General features: G+C 43.4%; 1 protein-coding gene across 6 annotated transcripts in view; it reads right to left on the minus strand.

The window, feature by feature from the left end:
- Positions 1–3,671: 3,671 nt before the first annotated feature.
- The window catches only part of LOC139389302 (ARF GTPase-activating protein GIT2-like), a 36,345-nt gene continuing 17,553 nt past the window's right edge, over positions 3,672–22,463 (minus strand). The window contains exons 2-20 of one of the 6 annotated variants that reach the window (XM_071135918.1): positions 16,939–17,072; positions 16,706–16,812; positions 16,201–16,306; positions 16,009–16,095; positions 15,529–15,659; positions 15,285–15,379; positions 14,844–14,889; positions 13,900–13,948; positions 13,693–13,765; positions 13,353–13,450; positions 13,077–13,188; positions 12,827–12,957; positions 12,541–12,690; positions 10,284–10,556; positions 6,446–6,528; positions 6,126–6,311; positions 5,567–5,692; positions 4,630–4,693; positions 3,672–4,458 (exon numbers count right to left, since the gene is read on the minus strand). In XM_071135918.1, the coding sequence (XP_070992019.1) occupies positions 4,246–4,458; positions 4,630–4,693; positions 5,567–5,692; positions 6,126–6,311; positions 6,446–6,528; positions 10,284–10,556; positions 12,541–12,690; positions 12,827–12,957; positions 13,077–13,188; positions 13,353–13,450; positions 13,693–13,765; positions 13,900–13,948; positions 14,844–14,889; positions 15,285–15,379; positions 15,529–15,659; positions 16,009–16,095; positions 16,201–16,306; positions 16,706–16,812; positions 16,939–17,072 (2,264 nt within the window). In that variant the 3' untranslated portion in view covers positions 3,672–4,245. Of the gene's footprint in view, positions 4,459–4,629; positions 4,694–5,566; positions 5,693–6,125; positions 6,312–6,445; positions 6,529–10,283; positions 10,557–12,540; positions 12,691–12,826; positions 12,958–13,076; positions 13,189–13,352; positions 13,451–13,692; positions 13,766–13,899; positions 13,952–14,843; positions 14,890–15,284; positions 15,380–15,528; positions 15,660–16,008; positions 16,096–16,200; positions 16,307–16,705; positions 16,813–16,938; positions 17,073–22,463 lie in introns of all 6 variants that reach the window. The other 5 variants (XM_071135917.1, XM_071135920.1, XM_071135919.1 and 2 more) reach the window with 5 other exon arrangements.

Consider the following 22,463-nt stretch of genomic DNA (forward strand, 5'->3'; position numbering starts at 1 on the left):
GTTTGGCATTTGCCAGAGAACACCAAGATTGGCAAATTTGCCACTGGCGCCCTGTGCTCTTCACAGATTAAAGCAGGTTCACACTGAGCACGTGACAGACGTGACAGAGTGGAGACGCCGTGGAGAATGTTCTGCTGCCTGCAACATCCTCCAGCATGACCGGTTTGGCAGTGGGTCAGTCATGGTGTGGGGTGGCATTTCTTTGGGGGGCCGTACAGCCCTCTATGTGCTCGCCAGAGGTAGCCTGACTGCCATTAGGTACCGAGATGAGATCCTCAGACCCCTTGTGAGACCATATGCTGGTGCGGTTGGCCCTGGGTTCCTCCTAATGCAAGACTATGCTAGACCTCATGTGGCTGGAGTGTGTCAGCAGTTCCTGCAAGAGGAAGGCATTGATGCTATGGACTGGCCCGCCCGTTCCCCAGACCTGAATCCAAGTGAGCACATCTGGGACATCATGTCTCGCTCCATCCACCAATGCCACATTGCACCACAGACTGTCCAGGACTTGGCAGATGCTTTAGTCCAGGTCTGGGAGGAGATCCCTCAGGAGACCATCCCCCACCTCATCAGGAGCATGCCCGGGCGTTGTAGGGAGGTCATACAGGCACGTGGAGGCCACACACTACTGAGCCTCATTTTGACTGGTTTTAAGGACATTACATCAGTTGGATCAGCCTGTAGTGTGGTTTTCCCACTTTAATTTTGAGTGTGACTCCAAATCCAGACCTCCATGGGTTGATAAATTTGATTTCCATTGATCAGTTTTGTGATTTTGTTGTCAGCACATTCAACTATGTAAAGAAAAAAGTATTTAATAGGAATATTTCATTCATTCAGATTTAGGATGTGTTATTTTAGTGTTCCCTTTATTCTTTTGAGCAGTGTATGTATGTATGTGTGTGTGTGTATATATACACACACACACACACACACACACACACACATACACCTTAGCCAAATACATTTAAGAAGTGAAGGAGTCCACACTTTGGCAGCTATTTATTAAATAACTAACAAAGTATAAAACTACAAAGTAAACTATCCTGTGATGTGTGAAAGTAGGCATGTGAGGGGTGTAATGGAGATATAGGTCAAATGTGTTGAAGGGTACTCCTAATCCTTAAACAATCAACCAGATCACAAAACAAAATGGTGCTTATGGAGAGAGCCAGGACTGGGCACCAGGAACTTTTATATCCTCGATGAGCCCAAATCCATGTGCAACTTGTCACCTTAACGACCCAATCAGCTCCACCTGTTCCCAATCTGCGAAGAAGAGTCAAGTGACACAAGCCTCATTTGGGGCTATCGCACTGTCCAACTAAGAGAGCCCAGGAGGAGCTTGTCCCCCTTGTTTTTTTTAACTGCATGTGAATTGACACAATGGGATCATCCCCTTTCACCAAAGTGACCTCTGCTTGAAATGTCTGTGTTGTCCACCAGGAGGCGGACTGCAGACTCCTGCCAGACCTGTTGTAGTAGGAGCAAGGGGGGGGGGGGTGGTGGAGGCGGACACCGCCTGGAAGAAGCATGTCATCGAGGAATAGCTGCAGTTGGAGAGGCGGTGGGAGGCTGTTTGCTGTCCTGTACAGGTTAGTAGTATAACCACTTATGACTCCCACTGCCAGTCTAGGTCTTACTTGGGGGTGGAGATCTGCATTTGTGTTGCAAAGTTAATTGAATGTCTTGTCCTGTCAGGGAGAAGTCCCAGCGTGTTTGGGAGAAGTGGGAGGCAGAGTAGGAGAGGAGAGCCAGGGAGAGGCTCATTCAGGAGGTGAGTGGACTTGAGGGGAGGGCATGTGCAACACACCAAGGAGTGCCAAGCTTGTGTCTTTGTAGTGACAGCAGACGAGAGAATCCCAGCTCTCTCCCTTTGCTCCCTGAAAGGCTCTTGCAGATGGAGCTCAAGAAGCAGGAGAACCGTCAGGCTCAGGATGAGTCTCTGAGGAGGTGGGGGGAGGGCTGATCCAGGAGCTGGAGGCAGACCAGACGCCGAGAGGGTGGAGGAAGAGGGTCAAAGGACGGCGAACAGGAACAGCCTGTGTTGACTGGGGTCAGTTGTTGGCCTGGGTTAGATTGAGTGGAGGGAGGCCCAATGATGTGGCTCATTGTTATCTCTCCCCTGCAGGTGTCGCAGGTGAAGGAGAGGGATGCCCTAAGGCTGCAGGAGGATGAACAGAGGCTGGAGACTCATAGGATGGCCCAGCAGAGCTACCAGGACAAGGTACTGATCCAGGGTCCAGTTCATTAGGGCAAGCAAAGCCAACATTTTTACCTGGTAGCTAAACAGATGACAATCAATTTGGCAAATATACACACCCCTCTGTATGTATTTGGAGATAAAAATGGCTCATTTCTAAATAGTAAATCAGATATGCATGAAAATACCTTAAGACAACAGTACAGAATGTCACCTTTTATTTTGACACATTTGATCTTAAATCCAAAATGCTGGAGTATAGAGGCACATCTAGCATCACTGTCCAAATGCATACAGAGTGGGATGTAAGCCTATTGCAGTTGATTTGCATTGCTATTTCTTACCATTTTTTTTGTTAATTGCTAAAGCAATTGATTAGTTTTGTCCCCTGTATATACTCTTGCTTTCCTCCGCTCATAGATTTGTAGCAGACCTCGATCAGCCTGGACGTGAGGCCAAAAGACACAATCATGTTTTCATACAAATAATTATTCTTAATGGGTTTAAAATGTGTCAAGTATTCCTACACCATGCTTATATCAGCTGCTGCATGTGGTGGTTGTAAAGTGTTACGTATTTAGCAAACTGGTTGAAGGGTGTTGTAATCTTGGTGTGGGTTTATGTTTGTAGGTTTTTCATTAACTAAAATCATATTTTCCTTTCTTTGCACATCACAATAGTCCATAAGGTTGTACAGTACGTGGCCAAATACGACATGGCACGAGGTTACAATTATAAATTAAGTTTATTTAAAAAAATAAGGATTCCCCTCCCACTGTAGCTATGATTACTGCACAACTGACACATTGTTTGAAGTCCATTCAGAACAAGAGTCAAACACAGAGGGACATTTCCTTGATTACATTTCAAGTACAACACAGCTCTGAACCATCTGCTGACGGCAACCATGCACTTGCAGAATTGTAGTGGAGATATCTACAATCCTATCCAATTAGTTGCACGTCAAAGCTAGCAGCATTACAGAACGGAGCACAAAAACACATGGAAGAGGGCAAATGATTATTTGCGCTGCAAATCTATCCACTGTCACAGCACTAACACTGTTCTAGCACAAGACTGTGTCTAGCATCTTAGCTTATAAATAAAACATTCACTAGAACTCAATACAAGTACAACATATTGCTGGTGAAGAGCATAATTTGCCCCCCTGAACAAGCGTTGAAATGCAATAATAGGCATAGATGGTTCTAGTAGATGCATTTTGAAATGAAAGCAATTACACTTGGATGGGGGAGACATGGACATTGCAGGGATACAAAAATGTGCATAGATGAGTGATGGTTCGACAGATCCAAATCTCCCAACATTCCTCCCTACGCTTGCTGGAATTGTATTAAATGGTATATTAGAATTCCATAGTTATTTATGTAGCTCCAAGGTGTGTAAAGTTTATACACTTATGGCTTATTCATAGCTTTCGCAACATCCTTAACCATGTGGAATACTATGCTGGATCGCATTAAATCTGCTTACAGGACGCATTTGGCCTGGGGGCCGCCAGTTTGAGATCCCTGGTTCCAACAAGGAGCATCAAAGTGGATGAAAGGCCTTTCTAAGGAGGGTATAGGTGTTGGGGAGTTTAAAAAAAATACCAAAAACATGGCTTCATTGGTGTGAGAAATACTGTGTCTGGAAGTATGTAGAACCACAAAACTAAGAAGTGCGGTTAGGAAACTGCATATTAGCGACAAAGGATCTCCTGGGAACGCCCAATCATCTTGTCAGTATTTGGCTGTACTGTAGATTCCTGTTGTAGCTCACGACAAAAACAGCTTCTTCCTTCCAGTTAGTAGAGCTACGGATGATTTCCCATAGCTGTTCAGTCTTTTTGTCCCAATATTTATATTCTCATTTTGTAAATAAATAAATTACATGCAAATATCAACAACACTGACTTAAAAAACGACCACAGTAAAACAATGTTTTTTTTTCTAACCAGAAGTTAAAGGATGAGAACAATACATTAACAAAATGGAGACGTTACAGGGTATCTAAAAGCCCTGTGACAGTGGTCATGATGGTCAGTTGCTGTTCTCCTTGGTGGTGATGGTGACAAGCTGCTTGGCAGCTTTGGCAATGTCATAGGCACACTGGATAACCTGCTGGGTGACCAGCTGCATGTCGGGCCCTGGGCCTTCCTCAGGGGGCGCTGCCTTCCGACACTCACCCTGGAGCCGAAAGGAGCTAGACGTCAACAGGCGCAAGGGGCCTCTCACCATCTCTGAATGGGGTCTCTGGAAAGCACAAGGTAAGGTGAGATGAGGTTAAACGCATCATGCGACTGACTATGAGCTGGGTTGTGTTCATTAGGCATCAAACAGAAGAGAAAGTTACTTTACGTTGCAAAACATTTTTAAATACCTTTGCATGTGAGTGATGGAACCATGGAGCATTTGTAAGCTTACCTTGGGAAAGAGAGCAGCCATCTCGGTTACGGCCACATATATTCTTTCGGAGCAGGGTATAAAGCTGTAAAAGAAAAGGCATCAGGAGAGTGGTTAATAAGACAGCCTCTTAACGGAATTATTTCATGGAGGAAATCCAAAACTTGGGATTAAAAAGTTACCTTTTTGCAATCCCAAAACAAGTCACAAGTAAACGTTTTAGTCTGGGGGAGGCAAAACACAACACTAGCAGAGCTACATGCTGGAAAACAAACCCGCAGTCCCAGGTTAGTGCTTGGTTAATCTATTTTACTATTCCAAATATTGCATTCTGACATAGTCAGACAGAAGCTACCATAATTCATGAAGCCTGGATGCCAATCTGTTTCTGCACTATGGAGTAGGCAAGAGAGCAGAGGTAGTGGCAACCAAGCTACTGTATAATTCACGGTTAAACGATGGGAGTGAGGGATTAGAGCTGATCATGTGATAAACTATCAGCTACACCAAAACAAGAAAATATATATATTTTTTAATTGCTCATTTGGATATTAGACAACAGGGCACAATTCCTTAACCTAAACGCATACATAAATTATCTAGAATTGATAAGACTGCTTGGTGATGGACTACTATGGATGCAACTAGCGCCAGCTCTACTCTAAAACACACGGAATACCACACGTGGGTACCTTGAAAATCAAAAGACCTTTGATGGGTTGTCTGAGTTTAGTTGAGGTAGTGGTGTTTGCGCCAATGTTTTACAACGGAAGAAATTAAGAGAGTAGGTGAGTGAGAGTTCATTAAGATCAGTCTTCCACTCTGCCTAGCAGACGACAACACCATAGCAAAGGAGGAAATCATCGGAATTGGGCAACAGAGCAGGGGCAGGAGAGAGAGAGCGAGAGAGAGAAAAGACACTGTGCCTGAGAGGCAGGGACAGAGGCTAGTAGAGTACCGGGAGGCAGGATCTGGGGAGCACTTGCTGAGGGGCTGCACGGGAGAGGGGGCCTTCTCAGCCCAGGGCACCAGGGTGCTGAAACAGCCCAGACTGTGCCTGAGCCGGCGCACACCCTCACAAGGTCTGCTTACAGGAATGGGAAAGGCACGGGGAGACACCCCCACCCCCGAAAGAACGAAATGCCAGCATGAGGAGGGAGGAGGGGAGAACACAGAAAGTGAAAGAGGTGAAATCATAGGGAAGATTTTTTTTATTATATATATATATATATATATAAAAAAACTGAACTGAGAAGAACACATACTGTAAAAATGCAGAACTTTAATAAACAGTAACAGTGGGGGAACTCGAGAAGGATCTAGAAAGTGGAAGTACTTTGAATACAAAAAAGGGAAAAGGCGACGCTGCAATAATGAATTTGGTTAAGCAAAAGTGGGGTAACTATCTGGAACCTTTTCAGGAAACACAGAAAAAGACTTGTTTTATCTCCATAGAACTCTGTTGTAACTATCTCTGCTTCATTGTTCGAGCTTGTGGCCTGTCACTTCTTCCTCACCTGTCGTGCTTGTTCTCCTGCGCGGCACGGAGCAGCTCCTGGATGTTCTTGGTGATCTGCTCCGTCTTACGGATGACATCCTCAGTGCTGGGGAGCGCTGGGTCCGGTTCTGCCCCCAGGTCATCCAGCTCAGGGATGGAGCTGCCCTCCCCCAGCCAGCCACTGCTCCTCAACCTCCCACGTCTACTAGGGGGTAGATAGGATCATCCAGGATGTTACTACAATCTCTGCACCCTACATCCAGCCCTAACTGTCCACCTGATGTGCAACACAGAAAGCAGGGGCAACTTCAAAGTGACAGTGTGTGTGTGTGTTCCTACCCAGAGTCCTTCATCTCATAGTCATTGGTTGTGTTGTCATAGTCACTGTCTGGCATGCTGCTCTGCTTGTCCAGCTTGGAGGCCTAACATGAGGGAGAGAAAACGAGAGTAACAAAAAATGTGTCACAGTGACAAATGCCAATGATAATGCAAGCAGAAAGAGGACATTGTATCTATAATTCTATCACAATTTCAATGACCTGCATCATACTCACAACATACAAAATAGTTTCTAGCAGTGTAGCACAAACCATTGCATTATATTCTAGGCCTAAAACGTAAATAGTAGCTGACAGAAATTTGACTTTGAAACAGTTTTACTAACAACTTACATCGTTGTATGGCAGTGACAAATTAAATGAACTAAAACCATGGGAAAGCAACATGGAGAACGACAATGCATTAAACAAGTCAACAAACAAAAGCATGGAAGCACGACAGAAAATCATAGTAAAGCCTTTTAAATTTCATTGCCAGGGTTAGTAAAAAGAGGTTATCCGGGGGTTCAAAACATGTTTATTTTTTACCCTCACACAATTGGAAAAAATTGCAAGTTCAATGTCTATAAGCTATTGTGACAGAAACCACACTGGACAAATGGAATGGCTGATTGATTGATTGGTACCATGCCAAGTGGAGATGCTAGGCTGGTTCAATGTCTATAAAAACCTTTGAACTCCTGCGTGTAAAAGATGGAGACTTATAGACGATATTCATTAAACCATGGCGATGAAGCAAGGGCCAAATGCATAGTCCAGGAAAAGCTTCAAACACTGCCGCGCTGGCTGCACCCCATTTTTAAAGGCATATGCCAAGACAGATGAGGTCAGGGATGTTTGAGGAGAGAGAGAAATCACTGGATAGCTATCACACAGAAATAAACAACCGCTACGGAATTACATCAGAACCATGATCCATTCCAGATCTCTGATCCAAGACTTTCATTAAGAGTCATAATAACTTTCATGACATGGAATCAAGGTTCCGATGAATTCGGGTCAAAAGTCAAGAGGGGGAAAAAAAAGCACTGTGACAATGGACAATTGTGTGGCACAAATTGAACGTAAGTCATTGGCTAAGACGATGCTGATGGAGATACTGCTTAACAAAACGTGTATTTGACCATCTAAAGTTGGCTGTACTCAATACTGTGTGGTGCTCCACCCAGCCTGTAAGCGTCTGTGCTGCGTCACGAGACTGGTGGACAATATCGCTTGAGCTGTACTCTTAATATCAGATCGGAAGCTTTGGGTGCACAGCACTGACCCCGCACTGTCACATCCGCGCAGATCCCGCCCTCTTTCTGCACAGAAGAGAAACTATGTAGAGGAGGTGCGTTTTCAAAGAAAGGAGCAGAGACAAACACCAAGAGGGACACAGGCCACATACCGTACAGTTACATACCCTTTCCAGCCTAGCCCAAAAGACCCGCTCAAACAACATCCTCTTCCTGTATGCAGGGCAAGATGCCAAGACCCGCACAAACACACACTACAGCAAACTGACGAAAGTGGGATTAGCTCATACAGGTGTTTTGTTGATTTCTCTCCCACTGGGCTTGCAGTTCTGCACATGTCAGTCAAAGGCCCAGTCCAGAAACAACCTCTAGCCCCTACCACCTAGACACGTGTGGAGATCTGAGGAGATTTGATAGGTTTGAGCAATATGGTGATAGCTTCACCTTGCCCTCTGATAGGTTCGGTGGAATTGTTTTCATATTGCTTTAAATCTACTAAATCCTCTCAGATCTTCGACAAGATCTCAGCAAGTGTCTAGGGGGTAGGGGCTGTTTGCTTCTGGAAAGGTCCACAGTCTCAGTGAGGAACAGACTCTTGGATAACCGGAGAGTTTGGGTGTTACTAGAAGGGAGGGAGGGAGTGCGTGCTGGATGAAGCTCACTGGGCGACAGCCGTGTGCTGATTAGAGATGGAAAAAAGAGGTCATCATTTTTTTTTTAAATATAGCAAAATGTTGGCTCTGGAGGTGGAAGGAGCCCAAGGCTTTTTTGGGGGTTAAAATTAAGAGCATGAGGAATGTAAGAAAGAAATCTCAATAGGCTGAGCGCTTAACCTGGCAGCTGGTCTCAAAGAGGGTTGGCAAACCTTCACATTGAGATGGGTGTGTGATCTTGACGCATAGTGCTACATAGTGCTACATTGAAAACCTTCTAGCTGATTGTAACAGGCGCGAGGATGAGGACAGTGATGGTGATGAAGGGAAGGCAGCCCATGGGGTGGTGGTTTGGCTCATGCAGCAGGACAGGTAGGGAGGGAGAACAGGGCCCCCCCCCAGTAGATTTGCTGCGTCCCGAGAGGCACAAAGCGAGGAGGTACTTAACCCGTAGAGCAATTTTGTCTCGAGCCCAGGACAGGGTGGATGGGAAGGAGGGGAGGGATGAAGAGGTCACAAAAGCACCCCTTCCTGTCTAGAAAGGTGTTCAAATTGTTTGTTTTTTAACTAGTTAGTGCTCTCAGGAACAAAGCCTTGTTTAAACCACATCATGCACTAAAATAAAAATAATTATTCAAGAAAACAAAACCATAGTAAGAATGAAGAACACCATAAATTGTGATTATGACAAGGAATTACACTTAAATAACTGCATTTCAATTCCTTGCTGGATCTGAGCATACTGTACCTCAAATCCCATACCTTGAACATTATAAAACATCTAGACAATGAACATGTTTTATTATTTGATATCGCAGAGTACACGTTTGTTTCCTGGACATTGAAAACGGGCAATCCGGGATTCGAACAGCAACAAAGCGTCACCCGCCACCGGTTTTGGTGAATAGCTGAGGGAATGGGGCTGGAGAAATGCAAACCCTCAAATTCACAGAGCTTCAGATGAAAGGACAAACCATCCATGAGATTGCAGGGTAAAGCTAACTTCTTTTTTTTTATGTTTAAGCTAGACTATTGTTTACAATTACATTTAACAAATAATGGCGTGAAACAATCTTGCACTTTTGAGTTCTGACGGTGTAGAACAAATAAATGTGCCAATCCCGAATTGCTCCTCTTGAAAATACTGTACCAGAACTAAGAGATTCGTGACAATTAGAAAAACACTAAATTCCCGTACATGTTTAATTAAAAGAGAAATGACAATGCACCTGATTAGAACCACAAATGATCTTGTTAGTCAGAGACAGAATCAAATAAACACTGAACAAATGTTGAATGGGATGTTTAATTCTTATTTGAAGTTACATGAAAACCTTCAAAAATATTTCAGATATTTCAAATAAACAAAAATGGGATCATGACATCTTTCCTACTGTCTACCTGAGAAAATACAGAGTACTCCGAATACCTTCGAATGCACCCAGACTTTTCTTTGAGGAAATCGCTGATCTAAACACAGCAACATTGGTGAAAGCAATAAGAGTGGAAATGTTCGCACACGTCCATCCACTTAAAGATCAGTGGTTATCTCAAGGAAGAGAGAGGAAGGATGTGTATTAAAATGAATTAAAACAGAGCCCAGGTAAACATTGTGGAAACCAACAGCCCTGAGAAGAATCCTATGAGCCTGCAGCCATTCAGAGCAGACACCGAGTTGAGAGTGGCTATGTGTGACCTGTGCGCTCGGCATTGTATTGGCTGATTATCACCATCAGGTTCCAAATCACAGCTACAGGCAAACACTACCGGTACACCAAAAAACAACAGATTTGAGTAAAAGTAGAAAGGAAAGGGAACAATCAGAGAGAGAAAAAGGACTGCAGTAACGGACAAAATGAGATAAAAAGGAGGAGGAAGAGGAGAAGATGCCTAAAAGATGGAAATGGGAGAGGAAATAGCAAAGGCTGGATGCGTGATTTTTACTTACATGAGGTGGGAAGAAGGGTTGCAGGGTGGGGGCACCCTCCTCTAGGTAGGGGGTGTCCCCCTTAGGGAGGTAGGGCTTCAGACCTGAGCCAGTCTCATAAATAGACATGGACATGGGCCGGCTGGCCCGCGCCGACTGCCGGCGCTTCATGGCCGAGGGACTGGAGGAAGAAGGGTCAGTGTACTCTGACCCGCTGCTGATGGGGACCTGATAGATATGGGTGGTTGGGCCCTGCCGCCTGAGAGACGTGTTCTCGCTTTGCAGAGAATGCAGCTGGAAGAGACGAGTCAGCAAATAACACTAAGAGGACGCTTTTCTTATCAGCGAGCAGGGTGACTTGTTTCGGTCTAGCTTCAACGCATGCTTTATTCTCCACAGGGCGAAATCCTAACTTTCACCTAAGTTGAATTTCACTTGGTCATGAATTGATGTCAATAGAAGACGAAGTGAAAACGTAACTCAAGCGGATGTTAGGATTTGTCCCCATTTCCCTACCTCTAAATGTTCAGGTGTTGGGAACTGTCAGCATCCATCTGTACGAAGCGAAGGCCAACGCCAACACTCATGTCTTTATAACGTCTTTATAACATAGTCTTGTTAAACATTTCCCCGCTTGTGTTACTCATGCTAGGCATCCGAAAACTTCACTCAAAAAGCAAGGGGTAAGAGCAAGTAGAAAGTGTTGCAGGCAAGCCAAACAGTTCAGATAGACTAGACAGAGACAAGCTATCTGCCAGAGACAGGAGCTATCTGAACTAGATAGATAGGACAGACGGGATAGATATATAGGACAGATGGAAAGCCCTCAATGGCGCCCTCTAGCCAACCCTGTGGTCTGTGCTATTTATTCAAAGAGGGCAACAGGGAAGTTCTCTGACGGCTAAGACAATCGAATGTGCCATCAGTTCAGTAAATGCCAGCCCACACAGCCAAATCACATACTGTACACGTCCACCACTGAGGAATGTCAGTTTGACTCCTACTGTCTGTTCCATAGAATATTACTGAGATAATTTATTTTTTATTTTATTTTAAAGGATGCACGACCCAGGATAAAGAAGGGGTTCAAATGCACGATCCGGAGCCAACATGTCTGCAACAACAGCTGTTCAGCCCACGACAAGAGCATCTCACCACCGTGTAGAGTCATACCCTATATTTCTATGGTTACTCAATAGTTCTCGTAAAAGGCCGTTTGTCACCATTTATGCCTTTTAGGTTGAACAGAGGCTGTTGATTGGGGCAACGACAGTTTGGTCTATTGCCAAATCAAGTGGTGGGCCTGCTGTCGGCCTGAAACACACACTCCGGATTGTGACTTTAAAATCATGAAGGATTTTGTATGATAAATCATAGGGGTCATATGGATAAGAGTCAAACGATAGTGTAACATTGACTGTGGAGGAGAACTCTGAAAGTGACAGTACTTCTGGGCATTAAAGATCATTATGAATGGACACAGGGGCCCTGACCCTAGATCAGCACTCCTACTCTGAGACGCTTCAGAAATACAGCTTTGGTAGGAAACAATCAGATGTAAAGAGTCCTACTAAAACCACAGCAGAGGACAATTGGAATGTTTTTCGAATGGCAAAGGCAAATGCTGCACCATCCAACACCTTCGAGAGGAGTATTCTGATGAGCGAACATTAAGGTTAAGAAGAAAATCCCGTATAATTGATGAGCTTGCTGAAATCACAATGCAGGGTCACACAGATAGAACACAAAATAACAACAATGCTATGCTTACTATGTTAAGTCACCATAGAAACGACTAGAGGGAAATTCACAGTGCGAGTGATGTCATGCTGTTTACTTGAGCATGCCTGTTAGTCGTACCATAAGAAAGAACACCACTTTTAGTGTATGATACACTGTATCCAGGGGGAGGGAGACAGTTTCCCACAATAGAGTGGAGCAAGAATACATCTCTTTAACACAAGTAAAAAAATAAAAATGCTAAGAATTTGTCAAGCTATAGAAGCCATTGTCTGAACATGGACTGGCCCAAATAGTGGAGCTAGATGGAGAGCAGTCTTGCATTGCAGGAGAACCTTCCCAGCAGCCTGGTGGTTACCGGTTAGCATCCTCACTCGAACCAGTGTGTGAAGGGAGGTTACCGTGAGGGGAGGGACCAGAGCTCGGCTGACCAACCGCTGTGCCCCCCTCAGTCCAGCCCTCCGTCTCATTGGTCGAGTGGCAGACGGACCGAACGGTGTTAGTGATCTGATTGGTGGATCTCTGCAGTGGGCGGTACCTTTTTCTGCATCAGCCGCAGCTCGTCGCTCAGGTTGCTGTTGACCTTCATCAGCTGCTGGATCTTGGCCTCCGAGGCCGACAGGGCGTTCTTCACCTCCAGGAACTCCTGCACCGTGACAGGCCCGTCTGACAGGTCTGAGTCCAGACTCTGTAGGGGGAAAAGTCAGAGAGGTTGGGCTTTAGGACTTGTCTGAGTCCAGACTCCGGGCGCTCATTTTCAGGATAAGTAAGTACTACTTAAAACCCTTTACTTGGTTTGCGTGCCAAGAGATCACATTAGTTACCTTGGTCCGGTCCTTGCCCGAGGGTGGCTCCTTATCCGTGTCCTCGTCAGAGGCCACGCTGTCGTAGTCCGGTTGGTCGTTGTCCAGACCCTCGCCACCACTCCGGCTTTTTAGGATAAGTTCAACGTTTTCTGTAACCACAAAGCAAAAGTGACCCCTTTCTCATTTCATAGAAAGACATGCAATTGTAATTATGACCATAAGCCATGTGTGTCTGAGATAGTAGGTTCATTATCTTCCAGTACTTTACCTTTGGGACTTATCATAGAGTTCCCCAGCTGTCGACGTTTCGAGTCACTTAATATGTCGATGACAAGAGTTGCAAATTCATGTGCGTTAAATCTCGCAAGCTTTTGCCGTCCCTGGAGAAAAAAGAAAAAAGCCTAGCAAAATGCATCCTCTCCTACTGCATCTGCTGAAACTTCACTGAGGCAACCGAGGATCAGTCATATTTAAAGGAATGTATTTAACTAAAGCAATCAGTATCAAAGTGTTAACTAGGGAAGGAGTTGTGCAGCAGGCTTGCCTGGTTTCGTGTTGATGAGTACTCTGGGTTCACAGGAAGGAAAGGCACCACTGTGGTCTCTGTCACCAGGGTGCTGTGGTTCTGTGTCGCCAGCCATACTGTGCAGAACATAGGAGTGTTGAATCAGGGCCATATTCATTAGGAAACGCAAACAGAAAACGTTTTGCAACGGACAACAAAAATGTATATTTCTTATTGAATAAGTCTAGGTAGCCCCTCACTGTTTCCGTCCGTTTGGTGCCAAATGAACACCACCCAGATGTTTGACTGGACAAGGTCGACTGAATGCTTAAAAAACATGCACCGACCGTTACTTCGCATCACCGTCTGTCCGTCTTACCAGCATCGGTCTCCCTTCGGTCCACTTCGTCAAACACGTCCATCGCCAGCTCCTCAAATAAATGATTACTGAGCTGAAATGAAATGTGCGATTTGTGGAAAAGAAATCAACACAGAACTAGTTGTATGAATATGGTTTTGATCACATATGTCTCTAGATTGTAATATCATACATCTAATCCATTCCAATCTTAAAGTGAACACTTACAGACTGGAGTTTCTTCTTTGCCGCCTTTGCCAGTTCTGATAAATCTAAACTGCTATACATGGGGGGGGGGATAAATCTGCTTAGCCTCATGTTGAATGGGATGGGAAATGGTCAAACCTCATTATTATAAAATACTTACATGTTCCTTATCCATCAAGACAGCAATAAAAAAAGACAACATGTTTTGTTTGAGTTGAAATATCAGAACTATGCTAAAATAAGTTAATAATATGCTATAATAAGACCAGCCCAACTGTAGCAATTTAGCTCAGATATGTATTATTATGGTGCAATAACAATACTGGGCACAGTCACACTATTCAGATTAATAAAATAGTTTGACTAAAATGTTTACGTGCTTTGCAAGAAGAACAATTTCCCTAATAATCCGGTTTACATGGACACATCTGAAATCAGGCTACCTGAAGGGACTTTGACAAATGCCAAAAATTGTCAATCAAAATAAATGTTCTACCACAGCGACCATGTTATTTTTTGGAAGCCATTTTGATTCTGAGTTCGGCCTACTGCCATTATCTAATTATTAGTGTGCATGTAAACGTACACAACAATTTAAGGGGAAGATTATGATCTTGACAACATGTAACAATTGCTTCAGCCTGTTTCATCTCATGCCTGTTACAAAAAGCCACAAACTATGTCCTGGCAGGCTCTAGAGTTGGATTGCACTGTCAAACAGCCCATGTTTTCTTTGCCCTCCCCAAAAAAACACATTTAAAACTTCCTCCATTTTACTTTTCCTAGAAAGAGCCCCCCCAAAGTGCTATTTCATTAGTCTGGTCCCAGAATTGTTTAAGCCGTCTCGCCAACTCCTACGGTCATTGTCATTTGGCAATGACAACGACGAAAGGGTTCGGCTATACAGCACAAAGTCTGGGACCAGGCTACTATTTTATACATCGAGCCACACAATGCTTCCTTACCTGTCAGCCATCTGTGGGACGATGAAGTGTTGGCCATTTTTATGATCTGAAAGCAAGCACAGATGGGTTGTGGCGATAAGAAACTTCATGGGAGACACTGTATGCGATCAGTTGAGTAACCCCTGAAACTAGGCTGCAAGCATTGCGTGTGCATTGTTTCTTGCCTGCTATACCAGAACCGTAGAGGCAAACATCTAAAACGCATGCCACTTCTGTGTGTGCTTCAGAGAGGCATGTCTCTGCCCTAGAAGTGAAGCGGAAAAAATGACATTTTTAGCGACCAACGCTTTGCTTCACTGACGTGCTATTTCTGTGGCTGGTGTAGCATTTCTCACTGATTACTGTGGGTTTGTTTCAGCTGTGGCTGATGGACGCTAGGATAAGCGGACACGCAACACTTGCAGTCTAAATTTGAGGAGGCGAAAGCCTCTTCTCACTTACTAGGCTTTCTTCCACAGAGATAGAAAGCCAGTCTGTCAGTAAGTTCATACTGGATCTCTACCAGCCTATCAGCCAGGTCATGGTAGCCAGCTTGCCTGAGAAAGAGACACACAATAGAAATCAGTTATGCCTCTTTTCTTGCCCACAAAGCCTACCTGGTCACACAGCCACTAAGACATGAAAAAAAATGACTTTGATAAAATAAGTTTACATCCTAAAGGTTAAACTATGAATGTTGCAGTACCTTGCATAGTTGATGGGGGTCTTGGCGTTGGAGTCGGGGGCGCCGGGGTCAGCCCCGTAGACGGTCAGCAGCTCTGCCTGAGACACCTGCCCTGCCTTGGCAGCCACATGCAGCGGCGTATTCCCTTTTTCCTGGAGAGAAGGTAAGACACCACCCATACGTGAACAATTAAAACTGGGGGGGGGGGGGGGAATGTACTAAAATACATAGATAGGTTATGAGAAAGGGTAAGGGTCGGTTCACTCTGCTTGCGGACATTTAACTGGTTGTAGCGCAAGGTTGCAATTAATCCAATGAAAAGGTTTCCTTTTTGGCATAGTTTTTTTTCTTCCACAAGCAGTGTGAACGGTCCTTCCCTCTTTCTATTAAGTTGCTCTCGTACCTGTGTGGCAAAGCAGTATTTATGGAAGTAACACTGTTGTATTAACATGTTAAGGATATGTTTAGAAGCTGGATTGGGGGAGAAATGAGATCTCTTACTGGGTCAAAGAAATTGGCCTGGGCTCCAAGAGAGAGTAACCTCAGGCACGTCTCCAAGTTACCAGTGCGGACGCTGGAGTGAAGTTGCTGAGGGAAAAATAAAATCAACATTTATTAGTAAAATATTTCTCATTCAAGCTTGATACACCTTCATTAGGGAGTTGTGTGGGCACAGAGTGGCAGATGTCTCACCTTGCTTAAGTCCTTGGCTGTGAAGCTGTCGTCATCTCGACAAGGCATCCGGTGGACAAAAGCCAGCATTTGGTATTTGGCCTTTATGAACTCTGTCTTGTTTGGGCTTCGGGAATAACATAAAACAGAGGGGGTTAAACAGAACAGCAGAGCATTATAGGAGGATTTCAATTGAAGCACTTCCAATTTCAAGCAACAATCACTTTTAGGTTCAGGTGAATTGACCCGATCATAAGTTAACTGAAGCAATTCAGGTTTCTCCAGCATTGTGTGTTCCTGCTGAAACCCACACACGTTTCATGCTATCATGCTGAACCAAACCAGTACATTGGCGGATGTGTATCCAGGCCAGTGCAGTTCAGCCAGTTAATTTCTCATTTGGGTCTCGAGCTGAAAAAGCTTAAGAACCAATGTACTAGTGAAACTGGGCCAATTGCCTCTCCTTCACTAGTGATCAAACTGCACTCCTGGCTCACTCGGCAGCCATCAAAAATACATGACTCACTGCACTTTGTCCTGAGGGTTGGCCTTGCGTTTACCACTCATCATCGGGTCCAGTAGACAGTGCTCCCATATCGAATTTGCACCGTTGTTGTATAACGTCTGAACCATCTGATTAAAAGACAAAAGAGAGATTATCCATTAAATGAAATATACAGACCGCCTATTCTATCACAAAAGCAGAAAAGGGGATACCTTTGACCAAGGTAAAGACTAGTGTGTGTGTGGAGATCTTACTTGTAGCTGTGTAGGAGCCCATGGTGTGTGAGTCAGGTGACGCACTTGGGAGCTGTGTCTGCCCAGACTCCGATGAACACCACAGCACTCGTCGCAGATCAGCACGCCCCTGTTCACAGAGGCCCAGCGAGGCTCTAAGCATAAAGGAAACAAATACGTGTACTAAATAAACACAAAGACAATCATCTGAACATCACCTCAATTGCAAAGCCTTATTTAGCTTTAGTTCATTCATTCGTAATGCCACGTAGTAAATATACTGCGGGAGGACACGTGGGAGTAAATACACTGACACAGTGCTTGTAACCTATTCTTAAAAACCTATTGCTTAATAGTCACTCATTTTAATAACTGGGCAATTCCACAGTAAGAGAATTGCAAAAATCGAAAAAATATATTTCACTTCAAATATATTCCAAACAAAAAAAACATTTGATTTCAAAGTTTAACTCTATGCACAAGGAGTACTTTTAACCATTTACACTGACCATTTAACAAAACCACATTTACTGGAACAACTGTGCAGATCGTCGTGGCTGAATCAGAATTAGTTAGGTGACGTAGATAAGATGTATTATCTTATTTTTATGCTTCGTAAGAAGCATTTCAAGGTCCTGGAGTGGCCTAGCCAGTCTCCAGATCTCAACCCCATAGAAAATCTTTGGAGGGAGTTGAAAGTCCGTGTTGCCCAGCAACAGCCCCAAAACATCACGGCGCTAGAGGAGATCTGCATGTAGGAATGGGCCAAAATACCAGCAACAGTGTGTGAAAACCTTGTCAAACGTTTTCTGTAAGTCTTCTTTTTTGCCCCACTGTACTGTTGGCAGCTGCAGTTATCCCTTCTCAGCTAGGGCTCAGTCACTTGGGGCCCAGAGAGGGGAGAGGTCAGGCTTGTCTTCATATGTCAATGTATCTGTTAAACCATGTGATGCTATGAAGAATATCAGAAGGGGAGGACGACAGAATGGAGGCTTGTCTTCTTATGGGAATGTGCCTGTAACTATTATATGTCCCCTCTGAGGTTGCCCTTATCTTGACTTAGTATATGACCTAGAGGCTCCCTACTCTCCTTGAGTTTATCCAGGAGAGGGGTATTTGAGATGGGAGTATCTAGAATTGACAATTGATATATGCCATTGGATGGGGTAATGTTTTGGTAATAGGAAGTACCAAGAAGGAGAAGTAGAACCTCGTCTAAGAGAGCAAACTGAACAATAATTTATAGCTAATGCTATCTAGCTATGGGATACTCCTCTTTCAAGTAAAAGGTTCTTTGTGAACTGTTTCTGAGATCTGTGTTTCGTCATGTGAGTTGAGATGGGTGTGTCTTGGTTATACATGATACTAAGAATTATTTTGTAAGCGCTCTCAGAGAATTCATTTATAGACACTGAATTGATCCGAGAGTCACAGGGCTATGGTGAAGCTCATATAGAATTAAAGATGGACTTTATAATATAACTCTGACTTGTGTGTGGTTTGCTCTCTCAATGTTTAGTAATACAGGAAATTACCATGACAAGATGCAAAGTTTGGTAACAGAATATCTGTAAACAAAGAATATGTGTAAACAAACTCAAATATCTTCTCTGAATTAAGATTAAAATATGTCTGCAGAAAGAATGGGGTGTCAGCTATGACTTGACATGCTTGACTTTGAAAAAGTTTTACACCAGGTAACGGAATTGCAGTAACGGAATTTCCTTATGGGTCCCTTATCTGTAAGACACAGATATGAATAATTATGGAAAGGAACATCATTACCTTCATAGTAATGTCCTGTATTATAAATAGGTACACAAATGTAGAAATATGCAATATCCTCATTTGCATATTATTCTACACACTGGCTATTATTTTAATGAGCTCTCCTACAAACAAGACCATATTTGGTTGGTCCGAACGAACCAAATCTGTACCAATCATAGGCATCTATGTTTCACAAGTTTGGACATCAAAGTACAGCACAGTAGAGTCAGGGTTTCTATTAGGAAAATGTTGCCTGTCAAATGTCCAGTGCCACATATTAATTTACAGGACTTCTGGCGTAAACTAATTAGGGCGTCCACCCACGGTGCTCAGAATTGCATAATTCCCATTTAGAATATGGTAGGCTAATTCATATTAACAGAACATGCAAGTGTAGGATGCAACCATTCTTACTGAATTCTGATGTGCACTTTGAACATGTTAGAATAACTGCCCACATTTACTTTTCCTCAAGTACCAAAAAGCAAAATCACTAGGCTACGTCAATCTACTATAGTAGAAAAGTTTAGGCTATTCTATTGGTCAGCTTGTCGTGAATGAAATTGCCTATTCCGAACAGACTCTGGGACAGTTGTGGGACGACAGATCCCAAATTCATACAACATAGGCCACACTAAAAAAAATATATAATAATTAAACACACTTTTAAAAGCAATAACTTTGATGCAACAGATCAGAATGTTTAGCTTAAAATGTTGATAAACTATTTTTTTCACATTATAAGCACAGCAATGCACACAAGGCAGTATGTTACACATGAATGTTCGTTCTATAATTAGCGGGAAAACGCCGTTGTCAAAAGGGCACCGCACATCAAATCAAATTTTATTTGTCACATACACATGGTTAGCAGATGTTAATGCGAGTGTAGCGAAATGCTTGTGCTTCTAGTTCCGACAATGCAATAACTAGGAACGCGAAGCGAGGCGGCCATCTCTGTCGGCGCCGAAAGTCGCCACAGTAAGTGGTTTCACGTGACAGAGGTGAAAATATCTGTTAGAGATTTTGAAAGAGAGGAGACATTGGCATTCCTCATAATATGTATAAAAACGTTCAGGTTTCAAAACAAGTATAGGCTATTTGTATGCTGTACGATTCTGATTAATAAGATACATAACTAATATACTGTAACGACCCTGGGTTTATAAGCGCGGAAAACGACTCTGCCGTTCGAGCATGCTTTTGCGGAACAGTCGATAGCGCGCCGGACCTCGGGCTCGAAGGTCGAGGGTTCGAGACCTGCTTCCTGCTGTTTCATTACACTGGTGTCTGTACACACACACACCAATTTAAATGACACAAAATTATGCAAACTACCTATAGACGGATAAGCATGACCTGTCAAATGTATTTCCATCGACTGGTATTTCCATCAATTAATAAGTTAAAAAGCATTATTTCGCAATAGGGATTTCTTCTTCTCCCAGACAGTTGGCCAGTGCCTATTTATTTAATCGGCTTTTCTATACATCTTTTTTTATAAAATCGGACAAAAGCCGGCTATTACCGGCTAATGGAAACCCTGAGTAGAGTAGAGTTCAGTGCAGTATAGTAGATTTCAGTACATTAGTGTACTCAACTCTAATGTGCTCTACTGTGTACTGTACTGAACTCTACAGTACAGTACTCTAATTTACTGTACTCTACTGTGCTATCCAAACTTGTGAACCCAACCGCAGTTTGCAGACTACTATGATATCCCACCTCCCCCCCATTTTCAAACAGTCCATTTATATTTTCCAACTGACCTGTAGCTGCTGCTCATTCCGTTTGCTCGAAAATGGATAAATGTTTTTTTTTTAAGTAAGGCCCGCGTCCTGCTACTACCAGCAGTACTACATCTGCACCTGTCGATGACACAAGTTGTTCTGCTTCCACGAGCACATCCAATGCTAGCATCAGTAATTCTACATTTGTTGTTAGCCCAGCTAGCATGGACACTGACAGTTGTGAATCTGATGCAGCCGAAGAGCTACTGCCCCCTTACCCAGGAAAGAACCGAACAACAGACAGGGCCATTGGATCATCGAAGAGGAGCAAATATGATGAGAACTACATTGATTTGGGGTTCACTTATATTGGGAGTAGTGCCTTTCTTCAGGCACAGTGTGTTATATGTGCAAAAGTACTCTCAACTTGATGAAGCCTTCATTCTTGTGCAGACATTTAGAAACAAAACATGCCAATTTGAAAAATAAGACAGAAGTTTTTTGAGTGAGAATTAAGACGACTTTCGAGTAGTTAGACATGTATCAAAGCAACAAATACCATGACTAAGAAGGGTCTCTAGAAGCTCTTATATGGTGAGCTACCAAGTGGCTAGGACAGGCAAGCCCCATACTATTATGGAGGACTTAATTCTTCCTGCTGCTGAGGATATGGCTGGGACAATGCTGGGGGAAAAGGCGAAAAAAAACTATACAGACTAGAGGTCGACCGGTTAAATCGGTCGACCTTAAAATAGCCGATTAATTAGGGCCGATTTCAAGTTTTCCTAACAATCGGTAAATCGGTATTTTTGGACACCGTTTATGGCGGATTACATTGCACTCCATGAGGAGACTGGTGGCAGGCTGACTACCTGTTACGAGTGCAGCAAGGAGCCAAGGTAAGTTTCTAGCTAGCATTAAACTTATCTTATAAAAAACAATCAATCTTAACATAATCACTAGTTAATTACACATGGTTGATGACATTACTAGTTTATCTAGCTTGTCCTGCATTGCATCAAATCACAGCCTACTTTGCCAAACGAGTGATTTAACAAGCGCATTCGCGAAAAAAGCACTGTCGTTGCACCAATGTGTACCTAACCATAAACATCAATGCTTTTCTTAAAATCAGTACACAAGTATATATTTTTAAACCTGCATATTTACCGTAGTTAAGATTGCCTGCTAACATGAATTGCTTTTAACTAGGGAAATTGTGTTACTTCTCTTGTGTTCCGTGCAAGCTGAGTCAGTGTATATGCAGCAGTTTGGGACACCTGGCTCGTTGCGAATTGTGCGAAGACCATTTCTTCCTGACAAAGACCGTAATGAATTTGCCAGAATTGTACATAATTATGACATAACATTGAAGGTTGTGCAATGTAACAGTAATATTTAGACTTAGGGATGCCACCCGTTAGATAAAATACGGAACGGTTCCGTATTTCACTTGAAAGAATAAACGTTTTGTTTTCGAAATGATAGTTTCCGGATTAGACCATATCAATGGCCTAATGCTCGTATTTCTGTGTGTTATTATATTATAATTAAGTCTATGATTTGATAGAGCAGCCAGACTGAGCGGTGGTAGGCAGCAGCAGGCACGTAAGCATTCATTCAAACAGCACTTTACTGCGTTTGCTTCAAGTATTGCGCTGTTTATGACTTCAAGCCTCTCAACTCCCGAGATTAGGCTGGCAATACTATAGTGCCAATAAGAACATCCAATAGTCAAAGGTATATGAAATACAAATGGTACAGAGAGAAATAGTCCTACAATCCCTATAACTACAACCTGAAACCTCTTACCTGGGAATATTGAAGACTCATGTTAAAAGGAACCACCAGCTTTCATATGACCCAAACTGCTACAGACCTATATCTATCCTACCATGCCTTTCTAAGGTCTTCGAAAGCCAAGTCAACAAACAGATTACCGACCATTTTGAATCTCACCATACCTTCTCTGCTATGCAATCTGGTTTCAGAGCTGGTCATGGGTGCACCTCAGCCACGCTCAAGGTCCTAAACGATATCTTAACC

Source organism: Oncorhynchus clarkii, chromosome 30, assembly GCF_045791955.1.
Source record: "Oncorhynchus clarkii lewisi isolate Uvic-CL-2024 chromosome 30, UVic_Ocla_1.0, whole genome shotgun sequence".
In the NCBI taxonomy this organism is placed as follows: Eukaryota; Metazoa; Chordata; class Actinopteri; order Salmoniformes; family Salmonidae; genus Oncorhynchus; species Oncorhynchus clarkii.